The 16,218-nt window shown below is 37.8% G+C and overlaps 1 protein-coding gene across 1 annotated transcript in view; it reads right to left on the reverse strand.

The window, feature by feature from the left end:
* Positions 1-16,218, reverse strand: part of tbc1d32 (TBC1 domain family member 32) — a 74,028-nt gene that overhangs the window by 15,462 nt on the left and 42,348 nt on the right. The window contains exons 29-31 of the mRNA XM_022770350.1: positions 9,131-9,200; positions 5,888-6,003; positions 1,478-1,632 (exon numbers count right to left, since the gene is read on the reverse strand). Coding sequence (XP_022626071.1) covers positions 1,478-1,632; positions 5,888-6,003; positions 9,131-9,200 — 341 coding nt within the window. The remainder of the gene's footprint in view (positions 1-1,477; positions 1,633-5,887; positions 6,004-9,130; positions 9,201-16,218) is intronic.

A 16,218-nucleotide genomic window follows, 5' to 3' on the forward strand; every position in this document is an offset into this window, starting at 1 on the left:
TGAATTGAAAGAGCAGACAGATTTGTGTGTGTGTGTGTGTGTGTCAACAATACACACATTCTCTCCAAAACTTTGCCTCTGCCTCTTAATTATTTGTGCCTTTTCTGTTTTCTGTGATATTGACTAAATCATATCGTGTAGTTGGAGGCTAACTACTGACTGGAGAAATTCACCAGCTGCACATTCAGTCGAGTCCAATTGAGCCATAATTGACTTAGGCGGGAAACGACAAAATGACAGAGGTGGGTATAATGATAGCAAAACTTAATCTCCGCACCTCAGTGCTCCCCTGCAATTCACAACGATTGAAGCTAGACTTCATTGTAGCCTTCTTCCCCTCAGTTGAACTCTTCCTTTTACTCTTATTTCTCCTGTCATTTATCTCTTTCAGTCATCTTCCTCCTTCTCCTCTTATTTTCTAAGATCAGTAAACATCTTGTTTGGTTTTCACCGTGTTGAAAAGTGAATACAGAGGCAAACTGAAAGTCATTATGTGAAAAATGTTGTTAGGATTCATCATGTTTTCTTTGCTGTACCATTGCTTTGATAGTTGAAATGCTGTTGGGAATAAATAAGAACAAGGCAGACAGGCAGAAACAGAAGTCAAAGTTGCTAACATTTGAAGGTGCATTGCACATGTGTACACGGACGTGAGATGAGACATGTTCAATCTGAAGGTGAAGTTTTGCTTGACATAAAGGCGGACATGAGTGGAAGCCCTTAACACATTGTACTATATACTGTACACACTCCAAAGGAAAAACCAAACCATGCGAAAAGTGAGCAGTGACAGGTTTGACTGCAAACATACGAAGGGTCTTAACTGATACTCACATGCACCTCAAACAACTGCATCAAAAAAAGCTCTTTTATGCCTTGACATGTAAAGTGTGCATCAATCAAGCTGCCTGGTTGATCCAAATGTCTGTCGGGTTATTTATACAACATTTACTATTGGGGCTACAAGTAAGAAATTACTTTCATTATCAATTAATCTGCCAATTCATTAATTTTTTTAACAAATCAATTACTCATTTAATTAATCACAATATCAAAAATAATTTAAAAAAAAACTGCATATGGCAATTTCCCGAAACCTAAATTGACTTATTCGCTTGATTATGCTTGTTTCATCTCTTCAACACCCCACAACCCAAATACTCAAATATTCATTCATATATTTAATTTACTATCATAGAAGATGGAAAAAATCAAGCAAATCTTCACATTTATCAACTGGAAACAGTGGATTTTTGGCATGATTGAAAAAGATTAACTGATTATCAAAATAGTTGCTGATTGATGAATTTTCTGTTAATCAACTAATGTTTTTTAGCTCTGTTTTCAATTGAATATTTAGATTTCAATCACAAAATTTCTCTTGATTCTCCTGAAAATAGTGAATTCAGCATCCAAACTGAACTGAACCAAAAAAAGATGAAAGATCTTCTTTGTATGAGATTGCCATTATACTCACGGATGCATGTATCCCTGCAGGCCAGATGAATGCAGAGGCAAGCAGAGAGGAGAGGCTGAGTAACAAACGTAGAGATCGGTCCATGTCTCCAGACATGATGAGGAAAACTGTGGAGGCCAGCCAGTCATGGCCCGGATAACCATCCTGCTGAGTGACTGGTGGGCAGAGTTAAAGAGCCAAACGACTGGTGGAAGAGATCAATGTTTCAGACTCATAGCAATGTTAAATAAACATAGCTCCTAAATGAAAGTGGTTCACCGGCAATAAATGGAACAGATACACATGGACTGTAAACCCCTTCAATGTTCACACCTTCAAATGAGCCTAGTTTAACACAAATTAAAATAGTAAGAGCTTTAATCAAGAGAAAGCTCTACCTTAAACATAAAAAAGTATCTGAATTAAGTAACAGCCTATGCATTTTATTACTACTTAATGATCTGCAGAGTTGTACTGTATATTAATGTGGCATAAAACAAATCAGACTAACGTGATTTAACAGATAATTTCTGGCAACAGCAGGTGGTTTTGAATTAGTTATATAAACACAATTAGTTATATAAATATTGTATTTCAAAGCTGAAAAACACTGATTGTGCCTTTCAATAATTTGTAAAGATCCTCTTTAAGTGTTGGAGGAAACTTGAGTCCATATGTTCTCTGTCAACTGATACTGATGCCAGTGTGTGTCAGCCACACAGTGAGTAATGCTTTGACAGTCAATTAACCCCAACACACCAGACCTTTATTTCATCGCTGAAAAACAGCCTCCAAGCTCCAGTTCTCTGTCTCAGTGTGAAAGAAAACAAATTAAGCCAACATGGTCTTTCAGGTGGCAGCTCTGCATTGTGAGCATCACATTACACCAGCAATGAAGAGAATTTAAAAAAAAAACAAAAAAAAAAAAAAAACATACAAAAACACCAGGGTCACAACACAGAAAGCTTCCAAGGTTTCTATCTTAAAGCTTTCTCTCGTCAAGTGCATCTTCTTTGAGACGCTGGAGCATTTACTCCTTGAAGTTCAGTTTCATTGAGACATGTTATTTCATCCAGACCATGCTGGAACAAAATAACTGCACTGATATGCAGGTCTCAGTCCTGGTTCAGGAGAACTATGGAGCGGTTAATTGGGAGTGAGAACACAATCTGTCTCGACTATAGAAAACATCTCCAGGGTAATGACACGTCCTGCTTTTATGTGTTTCTGCTGAGTTGCCACCTTTAAAAATGGTGCACCTTTAACGTTTGTTTAGGAAGAATGCACACAGACACATTTAATTCGCAATTTGCCCTTGAATATAACACAACAGCATAAAGAATATGCTTAACAAACTCAGGCTTATTCAGTCTATCACATTCTTGCCACTGAGAAATCAGAGGAAGATGTTTTCGCACGAGAAGTTTTATATCAAATGAGTTTCTTAATTACTATAATGTCTTAATAACTACTTTCCACCAAAATTCCAACAATTTTCTTTTAAATCAAGGGAGACAAAAGTTGAGAGGTTCAATAAGGTGGAACCTATTTTATGTTTAACTGCTCTCAGGTATTTGCTGTTGAATGCTACAGCCCTTTGTGGTGTATATTAAGTATTTTGAACAGCGAGAAAAGGTAGTTAGACCAATGCAATTTTTAAAAAAAAAGAAAAAAAAAAGGCATTTTTGTTATTAGGATTTAAATTAGTTTATTTAATATATTGTTAAAATAACAACTACTTAACTAATTTCATATGCAGCTTTTAAGCCAACATGGATAAAGAAAGTCCTAAATTGTTCATTCAAATTTGAGAGAACCAAGATGAGCAAATGAGTAAACTCCATTCACTAAGGAAAACATTTGGGTGCAGTTGAAAGCCTTAGAAAAAACTAATTAGTGGTCTTTGACTTAAGACACAAAGTCAGAGGTATCCAAAGAAGGTTTTATCCAACTAATGACTATTTACAGAAGCTTATACTTTTAAGCACATGTATCACTCCGTTTCACAGGTGTTCTGTTAGCTGTTAATTAGTGTCACATTATTGGTCGTTTTCTAGCTTAGATTCTCACAAACTTTGCAAAGATGAAAATATTTCCAGAAGTAACATCTGAATTAAATGATGTCTGGTCGTCAGAAGAGAATGAAGGGAAGAAGCCTGGATACTTGAGCGCACACCTGAGGTAACGTGTAGATAAAGTAGGAGGCTAGTGTGCACTGTGCAGGTCAGGAAAGTCTTGTTGTTGTGGAACTATTTGTGTTAGTGTAGCCAAATAATTATAAAATAAACAAATAAATCATAATCTGGTGTTGCATATTTAACTAATATGGCGCTCATAGAACTGTTGTATAAAAGCAATATCACACTCAGGGTCGTGATGTTGTACTGAATATCAGCACGGCTGTGATTCGGTCATCGGTACGACGCCGCAGGCCGAGTACCGAAGACCGAACAATTGCTTTAATGCCTTCTGTGAACTCACTTTTTTACTATTTGCCATGTACAAAACAACTGTGGAGTAAATTGTCACTACTTATTGCTGATCATATAGTCAGTTTCACCTGATTTATTTCTTATTTTGACCACATTTTATACTCATGAATCAAAATAACTGACAGTTACTGCAGTGATTGCAGTTAAAAGCTCTGGGGAAAAAGGTAGTACATGTATCTTAAGTAAAGATTTTTTGTACAGTATGGATACAGAAATGTAATCAAAATGCAACAGTATGAGCTGCTGGCTCATTTCTCAGTAACAAATCCATCCAGTGAAACATCACTACATGCTCTTTGAAACTGATTGACAGACAAGCCTCATCCATTTGTAATACACTCTGTCAAGACATCACTTTGAATGATAAAGAATTATAAATAAAGTAGAGCCTCATGAGGATGAGAGCATTTTCATCTTCCGTCACTCAATAACATGAATGAAACTGGAAAAGCTCACTTTAAAAATACTGCCATAATTTTTTTTTTTTTTCAAAAATCCTCCCTCTAAAATCAGAACTTTTTTTGATTTCTTTACTTTAACTGAACCACTCAGTTATCTGTATAAGGATGTCTCCATTCCACTGGAATCAGATTTATTCATTTAAAACTACATAGACTTCATTGAAAGGTTCTTTCAAAAAGTATATTAAAATGTTATTTTTATGAATATATTGTATACTGTGCACTACCGTTTACACCAGACTCATTTCAGTTGCAGAAACGTAGCGAACATATCTAATCACCCAGCATAAAAGAGCTTCACAACCAACTTCCTCATATCAGCTCAAATGTCAATGTGGTCACTCTGTATTATTGCTCCTTTACAAGGAAAATGTCAGTGTGTTTTATATTTGTGTGAGGACGTGTTATCTCTACTCATTGTTTTTATGTTCAATTGTCCACATACAAAAGGAAACTTTCTAAAGAAGACAGGAGGCTATCAGTTGCTATTTGGGACAAAAGACGTCTGAACTGTTCAGTTAGACACAAATGGAGTAAGATCATCTGTGCTACGGTTAGGGTTAGCTGCTTATCACACAGAGATGGACACTGTCTGTCGCTCCTCGTCTCTCTCACAGTGAGAGAAATTGCTCCTCTATGCTCTCTGGAGTGGACTAACAGTAGAAAATGGAGACAGACAAAATTATACTATATATATACATATATAAGTAAAGATAAAAATAGGTATGTAAATGCATTATTGTGGGGGGTAAAGCCTGCATAGCTTTCTTTGTATAAAGTGTAAAAAGCATGACTTTCCCTTCCATCAACCCTTTTCTTTAAGTTATATTTAGTTTGGATTGCTCACCTCATTGCTCTGTTCTACAAAAAAAGAGAGAAAATGAAAGTTAACATCACACATTTCTAAGTACTCCTAGTGTTACACGCTAACTTTGAGTGTCACTTATGAGAATTATTTACAATTTGTTATAAGATTCAAGAAACGTTATGATACGTGGGCACCCTGCTGTGCACAGCGGGGTATCAACATAATGGAGGAGAATCTGACAATGAAGTGTAATAAAACATCATTTTTACTGTCATGTAACTCTTTAATCTGTAATTCTAGAAATAAATATGTACATACTGTACATGCACTTTTGTGTTGGAAAAAGAGGTGTAGTACACTGGTAAAAATATAATTTCTTCTGGTTGTCATCTAATTTTGAAAGGCTCATTTTAAAAAGGACTAAAGTGACATATTTTCCAACTTGTTTCAGACGTTTTGGGTTCCAGGATCGGGAAAATAAAACATTGTTAAATTCATTTTGAGGTTATGGTGGGACCCCTACCATAAACTATATGATACAAATCCCACACTTATGTACATAGACAACCAGTGTCGACCAAGAAAATGTATAGAATACCAAAGAGGTGAATATCTTCTACAACTACAGTATTTCTACCTGCTGCACAGATGTGGTCTCTGGAAAGGATACTGAGCTCTGAAGAAGTTTGAACTCTCTGTGAGGACAAGAAGATCTTTATGTGCTTCATTAGCAGCGTCAAGTCTTGCACAGCGTTGTCTTTGAGTAGCTTGAGGTAGCTGCCGTACCTGTGGATATAAGACAAAACAAATGTAAAGGAGATCTCACTTTTTCACTTGCATCATGGGTTTGTTTGCCAAATCCATGAGTTCTAGTTAATCTGCTGTGAGACTACTCTACTGCTGTTCAGTATCAAAATCAGGTATGCTCTATCTCACTGTATCTGAAAAATGAAATGAAATAAAGCTTTATCACTGTGAAACTTTTTTTTTTTTTTAAAGCCGCTATTTTTCTGGCAACTCCCGTAATCCCCGTCTTATATTTCACTGAAAGGAAATATAAGACTCACAGAGCACTTTATTAGGAACACCTGTACACCTTATTCATGCAGTTATTCAATCAGCCAGTCATATTTTAGCAGTGTAGTACATAAAAACATGCAGATGCAGGTCAGGAGTTTCAACTAATGTTTACACCAAATAAAATGGGGAAAAATATGAGCTTTGACTTTGACTGTGGCATGATTGTTGGTGTCAGAAGGGCGGGTCTGAGTATTTCTGAATATGATTTCCCAGGATTTTCACACACACACACACACACACATACATGCATAACAGTCTCTAGACTTTACTCAGAATGGTGTGAAACCATTGTAGCCCATCCAACCTTGAGGTGGCTGGGCTACAACAGTAGAAGACCATGTCAGGTTCCACTCCTGTCAGCCAAGAACATAAATGGTAGGCTGCAGTGGGCACATTCTCACCAAAAGTAGACATTTGAGGACTGGAAAAACATAGTCTGGTCAGATGAGTCTCGACTGAGGCAGCAGATGGTCGGGTCTTGGTACACTCTGGGCCCCTTAATACCAATCATGCGGACTATGTGCATTGTTTATGGCCACAATTTAGCATATTCCAAAAAAGTAAAAGTCATCTCAAACTGGTTTCATGAACATGCCAATGAGTCACCAGATCTGAATCCAGTGGAACACCTTTGGGACGTGGTAGAACAGGAGATTGGCAGCATAAATGTGCAGCTGACAAATCTGCAGAAACTATGTGATGCAGTCATGTCAACATGGAGCAGAATGTCAGAGGAAAGTTTCCAACATCCTGTGGAATCAATGGAGGGAAAGAACTGAGGCTGTTATGAGAACAAATGGAGGCTCTACCCAGTGTTAGTGTTGGTGTTCCTATTAAAGTGCTTGGTGAGAGTATATTACTGGACTGGGAGAGAAAGAAATACTGAGGCTCATGCAATACCCAAAAGGACTCATCAAAACTATATTCAACAAGTTCCACATAGCTACATTTGACTCAGCAAGTCTGACACTTGTAAAGACAAGGATTAGGAATATATTCATTTCCAACAACTTTTAATCCTAAAACATGGTGCTCTGTGTGTAACGCACACACACTGTGTTCTGTTGATGTCAAAAATGCAAACATGACACACTGTCTTTCAGAACATGCTCTGAAGCTTTTCAGCTGCAAAGCTCCCTCAAGGGAAGGTGTTGAGGAAAGACTTACATCCACTATGTAATGTAGCAGCGGGGTGTCGTTAGAGACGGGAACGAGCAGTGTGAGAATAGTAACACACGTCAGAGGCCCTACTCATGGAAAAATAAAGAACAGACCGGGTATTATACACACTCACTTCATTGAGATTAAAACAGAACAGCGGGAGAACACTTCCAAACCTTTGGCAGGTGTGGGGGTTCAATAGTAGGAGCAGAGGGGAACATTGTGGCAGCATGTTTCTGACGCCTTTAACATCTATAGTCAAAGTGGCCTTAAATATAAAAAAAAAATGGTGTGGACAGACCACCTCACCTGGGTTCTCAGATCCTCTGAAGGACACAACCCACAAAGATGTGTCCTTCAGAGGATCCAGCTGCTGAATTGAGAAACAGTTAACATCTCTTTTTGTTGATGCTGTATTTTAATTTCTGGAAGAAGGGTTTTCTGTTTCTTCAGGGATCGCCTTCTCCCTTTACATCTGTTGTGCACATTTGTGCTCAAGGAAAAATCCTTTTTCTCTGTAATTCTAAGGAACAGAAACCAATACCCGGGGCCATGTGAATGAATAATGTACACTGTAAACACAAGAAACGTGCATACACCCCATTCCACAAAAAAATGTATTTATCAAGGAACTAGGAACATACATACCGTGTTTTTACAGCGCTCATTGTGATATGAAATTGGAAAAATAAGTTGGGAGCCCGAAGCTAATACACTGTGTTGGGAAGTAGCAGCACTATATGATGAGGCTCACAGGTGAGCGCTGACAGTCTAATTGCTGGCTGTAAATTCAATGAGCTGATGGGGAAGTGGAGTGGTGTTTTGGGCAAGTTATTAGAGCAAATATGTGTGGCATAAAGATTATGCTACAGAAACAAGCTCTTTGTGTGCGTGTGTGCGTGCGTGCATGCACACACACCCGTGAGCACACACACACAAGTAGACAAATGTGCATTTTGGTTGTGTGACGATAAATATCCCTAAAACAAAAGCCATGACCTTGTTCCCATCAGCAGCAGCTGACTGTGTGTTTAGTGCTAATAAGCAAATGTTAGCATGATAACACACTAAATTGAGATGGTGGGCACTGTAAACATACCTGCTAAAGATCAACTTGTCATTGTCATTGTGAGCATGTTAGCATTCTGACATCCACATTTAGCTTGAAGTGCATGCCAGCTACAGACTAGTGGAGGACACAGAGGTATTCATATGCAAAACACTCAGTGAGGCTGCGTCTCCACTGATCAATGTCTAATTATGAAGTAGAAATCAGTGTGTACAATTCCACAATGGGCAAGGTTCATGAATCTGAACCATAAATATGAGGAGCAATATAAGTCTGACAAAGTGTTGTTGATGTATATTCCTGCTTCCTGCATACACAGTTTATAATCTGACCCCTGTATTTTTACCATTCATTTTTTCGTGTATCAAACTGTACCTCCTCTGGCAGTACGTCACATCTTCAATGTAGTGAGAAAAATACATCACCAAACAACTAAATGGATCCAGAGATGCCAGATACATCAACAGTAGCAGTTATACTGCAGTAACTTAAATGAAGCTCGCTGCTCAGTTTAAGAGTTTGTGCACAGCAGGCTCACCATCCCAGGCTGCTGCTCTTTTATTAAATAAGGGCTGATGAGCTATAGAAAAACACTTTACATACCTGAGACAGATGTTGATTCCCAGCTGTTCCACGGGTGATAATACAGTACTCTTCACACTCTTCTCTTCTGCTGTAAAACAAGGAGATTAAACATGAGAGGTGGCTCATGGTGGCTATTTTGGAAGCGACGCATTACCCATGGAGGGAATGGCAAATGTTTTGTTTTTTTTTTTTATTTATAAATGTTCCTCAGACATCACTAACAGGCTGCATTACAACAGCGGAGAACAGTGGCAACATATCTTGACTTACTACTTCTGAAGGCACTACAGATGTGATGTTGTGCCAGCTAATTTTGTAGTTGGCAGTTTTACAGCAGTCGTTTGGGCATTTAATTGTGATGTTTGCAAGGTGCTGTGGTATCAAGGTGACTTGGGTAATTTCAGTAAGAAGTCAACCCTGAGTCGTTTCAGCATGTTGATGCTTTAGAGCAGCAGAGTCACAACTCATGATTTTAGGAGTGTGATTGAATTTTGGAAAAAATACAGAATGGAATTTTGAGGCCTGTGAGAAAGCTCTTTATCTCAGTACTCAATCTGTGGAGTTGGATGCTACAGTGAGAGGCTACAGCAGCTGAAAATACTGGAGCAAGACAGCTTTAAATCCACATGCCGAAGCTTTCTACAGAATGTTGAACCATCACTCCCCAGCTGTTCTCATGGGCTCTTACTTAGCACCATTAAGTCTGCAGAATCATAAAAATATATTAGTTTTTGGAGTTACAGTTTGTAATTGTGTGGAGAGAACGACGAATGAAGCAATAACTGCAGGAGGAGTGATATTTTGTTTTGGGAGATGTTTCCACTGCTTCCTGACTTTGGGGAAACAGAATATTATTACATTTGTGCTAATGGATCCCCTGCTTCAGACAGTTTGTGGTAAGATGATGAGCAGAAGTTTTATCCAGACAGCATCAGTGGCGGGGAAAACTTCAAATCCAATTTACAAGCTAATGGTGCAGAAATATTGAAAGGAGATGATAATATGGCGGCTGTGATGTACATATTGATGTGATAATTCAAAATTTTTACTATTGAAAAATCAGAGCTGGACAATGTAGATTAATAACAGGGCATCAAATCCTGTATTAATTGAGAGAAAATAGCTTTTGATGAGGGCATGAAGCAGTGCCAGGACAACTAGTTCTGTATTTCCTCTCTCACCCTTCCCTTCTCACATATTAACATCTCTAAAAACCTCTTGCTGATGGCAATTACTGTCTAATGAAGATGAATGCTCTCTTGTTATATTTATTCCCTCCCTCCCCGCTCCTCTCTCCTCCTTTCTCTCCAGCTTTGTGCCACCAGAGTCTATTTTACAGTTTGTAATAACTATAATCACAACCATTTAACTTTTGTTAAAAAGAGCCACAGTTGAAAGATGGCACATGCAATGCATCTCTGACATTAGTTATGAAAATCTGTTCTTAATTACCAAGCACAGCGACGGTGAAAGTTATGAAGAGTAATATCAGGAATCTGTATCTCTCAGTTGATTCAGTTTCCAGAATCATTACAGTCCTCTGTGCTTTAGATAAATCAAAACAAAGCCTTCAAAATAAAAGAAGCCTGCAGAATTAAAGGCTTAGGAGAGGGACTTGCTGTGATGAGACACATTAAGAGAAAATCCTTTAAGATGAGCACACAATATCTACAAGGAGCCTGTGCACAGTCTAGGCGTGTGAGCACATCCACAATGTGTGCAGCCTTAAACATATATGTGAAACGGAAATTGAATTTTCTTTTACAATAAATACAAAGTGACCCAGCTGAAAGCTCCAGAACAGTGGATTTTTGAGTTGAGATAGTTGCTGTTTCCAAGGTCAAGAATAATTTAATTTCTAACTTCATTTATGCTGCACTGTACAGCATGTTGAGCTTTAAGACATTCAACTAGAGAACAGCGATGTAGCTTTACTTAGAATAGCTGTGTCCTTGAATAAAGATTCATGGTCGACTAATGCAAAAATAAATAAATAAATAAATAGATAAATAAATAAAACATTGCACAGGTTACAGTCTACAACAGCAAAAAACTAAACTAGACTAGGGCCACAGTAGAAATAGCAGGAACAAAGACTTCAAGACTTGACTGTGAGTATGGGGGCCTCTCAGGGGACATGGACTGAGCCCCTTTTATTACCATCTTTATCTATACCTGTGCCTGTTCATCAATCAAAGAGTTTGTCAACAATACCACCATACAGGGTTTGATGATCAACAACAATCAGATGGCCCACAGGAAGGAGGTTGAGGGCCCCAGAGCTCTGATAAAAGCCATGCACCCAACATCAACAAGAACACGGAGCCCTCTGTGGACCTCAGCTCCCGAGTGTCGACATCTCAGAGGACAGTAACACTTCCTCTGTGCTAAATAAGACACAGAACATCTCTACGACTTGAAGAAGATCCACTTCTCCCCTCAGCTCTTGTTCAGCTTCTACCATAGTATGACAAAGATCCTCCTTACAAACTTCATTACAGTGTGGTATGGCCACAGTTCAGCTGCAGACCAGAAAGCAGACATCTACACACCATTTCCCAACTCAACTCATGTCACTTTTTGCCTCCCTTTCTCTCCCCTCTGCTCTTTCTTTAGGTATCATGGTCTAAAGCATTTCAACTACGAAGTGACAGAGCTGCTGGTATTATTTCTTTTCTTTCTTTTTTTTTTTTTTTTTAAACTAAAATATTTTGTGTACTTGTCACTTTTTCTCTATTTTTATCAAGTTGCACGGTCTAGGAATGACGAGACAGTGCAACCTGACATAAATGTGTAACATGAGTAAAGCTGAAATGTTTTTCTCCCTGTGTTTTTCAGGTATTTTCGTCATATGTCTAAAACACTGAAAAAGAGGCTCTTTAACCAAAGGTAGGATGTGGTGAAACAATCCATTTAAATTAGAAAGTGTAGATCACCATATGGGCCATTAAGATGTTCTATAAAAAGTGCTCTCTCTTTGTTTCCAGTCAGGCAGGTGAATTAAATGAGATTGCTGGACACCTGGCTTCAGGAGACAGGGCCATGAAGGGTGAGCAGATACAACTCAGAACACTGAACTGACAGAGGTTAATACTTGGCAAATGAGTCTGCTCTCTCCATACAATGGGAGTGCTCAAGTAGGGCAGAGTGGCTGAGACTGTAGTCAACGTCAATCAAACACACAGAGGTGCCCACCACCCGCTCCCCCCGCCGCATGCGAAGACACACACCCACATACACACACAGCTGTGTGTGTGTGTGTGTTTGTGTTTGTGTGTGGGTGTGTCTGAGAGAGAGAGAGAGAGAGAGAATATGAAATAGAAAGGTCACCAGAGAACTTTTATCTTAAAGCAATGAAGAGATGTAGAGACTAATGCGGCAATTTCATGACAGATTCTTGTTGATGGGTTGGATTTGATACAACAGCCTCTAAGACACTGAGCTGAGGACTTTATAAACATGTATGACTAAAAGAAATTACTTAAATGAGACTACGCATTGCATTGTTTGATGTCAAATTATGTCGTCCGTTCCTTCCTACTTTTGCTGTTTTGTTTGACTTCAGTTCTCATTTTGTGTAATTGTACAAATTCATTTTAAGTTTACTTTATACCTTCTAGATTTGTGTCTACAACAAATCATTTACATCCACCCTATATCTCCTGTACCCTGCTTCCCCTGAATTACTAATATAATTTGACTGAATGAATTTTATGTATCATTTTTGCCTAATAGTGGCAACAACCTTGTGTCTGGGAGGACTATTTCTCATAACTGTTCTGTATTAATGAAATTATGTAAATAAGTTTGGCTGATTTCTAAAAATGTTGAGTGAATGAGTATTAAAAAAAATGAAGTCATAAAGTAAAAAAAAAAAAAAAATCAACAACTTTGATGTGTTAGTGAACTCAGATGAATAAATCATTAAAACAAACACTGAGAATTAAGATTCTTCATCAGCGTGCCCCCAGAGAAGGAGACATGCCTCTGTACTGATAGACTAACAGAGACAGCTCTGATAAAAGACATTCAATACACTGCGGGGAAATATCTCAGTCTTCAGTGGAAGAAAAAGCTAACTGATGAGTCTCTCTCCTTATTGAAAAATGCATAATAAATAAAAGCAGGCTAAACACATTCCACATATGTTTTTTAATTACTATTATTCATTATTTACGCCGCATTTTCAGAAACTCTACAGAGAGAGGCTGCCTTTTATTAGCTGTCTTCTTTCCACAAATGACCGTCTACTAATTCATAACATCTGAATTCTGAATTCTTTGACTCTCATATATTTTGTTCCTCCTCAGTAGCTCAGGGACATTTGTCTGAATACATGAACATGTACAAAGCCAATCAAATTCTGCACGGTATTTCAGAAATTTGCATTACTCAGGCCTTTATTCCTACAATAAATGGCTAATACACCATGACCATGGAAAATGCTCTTTTTGATGAAGTTGGCAGGTAGCAGACAGACAGGATATTAACCCACAAAAAAAAAACATTGCAAAAACACTCCATGCCTTGTGTGACCCAGCAGCTAACTCCTACTGGAATATATATATGGATATACATCGTGAGATAGTATAGCTTCTTGAAAGAAACGGATGGGAAATAACTACACATGGCATGTCTCATCTGGCAAATTAGGAACTTAATAAATGAAGGTACTTCCTCACATTGATGCAAAAATAATTTTGAAATTCAATATTGCCATAAATGAGTCCTGCTGCAACATTATCCACTAACAAACACTACCAGAAACACCACTGTTTCTAACAATGTAGAAAAAAATCACTGAGAGCTGACAGGTTCATATTGTTTCACGATGTACCACATATCTGGAACAAACTTCCACAAAACTTGTTGTTGTATGCTCCAACTCACAGTTCTTCTAAATTCAGGCTTAAAGCTTTTCTGTTTGCCATTTCCTTTTTCCAGATTCAGTCTGGAGCTATTCATTCACATCTTGCACTGCCTCGAAACTTTATTCTCTTCTTTATTGCGTTTAATTTATTTAGCTTGTTTATCTTCCTCTTAAATCCTATACACCTGATTGCCTTTTACAATGTGTCCTCATCTCTTTTTTATGTCTTCTCTAAAGCACTTTAAGTAAATGACAAATAAACTTGCCTTGCCTATGTTGTCAAATATCCTAACCGTAGCTCCAACTAGTGAAACAAATGTGTCCATTGTACGAACGGCACAAAGTAAATAAAGTTCTGCAACGTCTTGTCAGGTCAACTCACTATCATCAGCATATGTAAAATCAAAAGACCAAGGACAAACACTTTGAAAAAGAAAACTTGTGCAAGTAGGTGAGTCCAAAGCTTTCAGAGTGAATTTACTGAAGTGATTACATCAATTAAAGCCTAGATCGCTGTGTGTGTATGTGTGTGCATGCGTGCGTGCCTGCGTGCGTTCGTGCGTCTGTGCATTCGTGCATGCGTGCGTGCGTGCGTGCGTGCGTGCGTGCGTGCGTGCGTGCGTAGAGAAAAGGATGGACAACAAGGAGAAAAAAACTTTTTAGAAATAGTTGATAAATCTCTTCAATTAGTGGAGGGATATAAAACAATTTCAAAGATATTAAAACATCTTTGAATACCACTGAAGACTATAATCTGATGAGGAATAAATGAATCATCTTTTGCACAGTATCAGCATCAATTTATCACTCTAAGATTGACAATGATGCATTAATCTGCTCAGACGAGATGCCATGAAAGCAACAGCTTTAAACTTTTAATACAACTCTTCAACTACTTGGTGCTCAGAACACTATGAGTTTTACAAGCTTGGCAGGAAACTGGTCACATTTTTGATAGCGTGCAAGGCGAAGTGACAATCACAAGCACAGATGACACTGGACGGCTGATTTTTTATCCACCTGTCACTCCGAGTCATGGCTTCCAGCTTATCCTTTTATTTAATCCCTTTTTAATATGCATAGAACCACAAAGTCAAAGCTACAGAATCTTCTACAGAGCAGAGGTGCAGTTTGTAACTAATGTGCTGTTATAGTTAATGTTATTTCAGTATTTCACACCCACTTCTTTCTTATAATAGTTTCAGTGGGTCATATTTAGCTAAGCGCTAAAAGATTAGATTTAATGTAAAACAGTGATTATAGTAAAACAAACTAATCTGTGATTAATGGACAATATGTGCTCTTCTCAGACACCAACGCTTTACTTTAGTGTAATCTACCAGACTGACATGGTCCAAATCTAATCAAATCGAATGGGGTTTTTTTTTTGTTGCATTTTGACATGGCTGATATTTGATTATATTTTTCAGCTTTGGTAAAAATGTAAAAATATTTATTTACATCCAACATGAAAAATGACTTTTCATTTTAATAAAACACAAACTGTTCAAAAGGTTTTGTATTGTCATTATAAAGGAAACAAGCTCTCATCATAGGCAATGCATTTGCATAAAAATCAATTAAACTGCAAAAGCGAGACAAATTTAATGTGTTTGAGTGGCATGGTAATTGCTTGAATGTCTTTACTGGAGACCTGGTAACAATACTTACAGTTATACTAAGAGTTGTTGGCTCAGTCTGAGCAGGTAAGAGCCGGATTATTCTTTATAATGAAATTGCACTCTACCACTTGATCTTCATGGACACGCAGCTCACCTCACCTACTATTTTGTTCATTATTAAGTTCACGTAAAGTGTAGTTGTTGTTGCTGTTCACCTCTTGGCTTTTTGCTCTACATAAATACATCAAAATTGCACTTGACTCTCTCCCTGTGTGATCCCTGCATTGGGGTTCATCGCTTCCACTGCTTTAAAGCAGTGACAGTCTCATCATTATAATAATGTTACTAATCAGCACCAGATGATTGCTCAGACACCAAAACATTATTTGAGCAGTCATACAGTACCATTGATTCAATTCAAGTGTTGTTTTTTCATTATTTTCACTGATGAGTTGATTTAATACATACAGTACTGAAGCAACTCAATCAGCACTGAGGCCCTGATTATTTAAGCTAATATGGAAAATATAATTTAAATCTGATTGAACATAAAGAAGTAATTACATTTACTCAGTGCTCTCTTACTGAGGGGGTTTGCTGATGCACTGGCAGAA

The sequence above is a fragment of the Seriola dumerili genome, unplaced genomic scaffold (assembly GCF_002260705.1).
Source record: "Seriola dumerili isolate Sdu_G_001 unplaced genomic scaffold, Sdu_1.0 BDQW01000025.1, whole genome shotgun sequence".
In the NCBI taxonomy this organism is placed as follows: domain Eukaryota; kingdom Metazoa; phylum Chordata; class Actinopteri; order Carangiformes; family Carangidae; genus Seriola; species Seriola dumerili.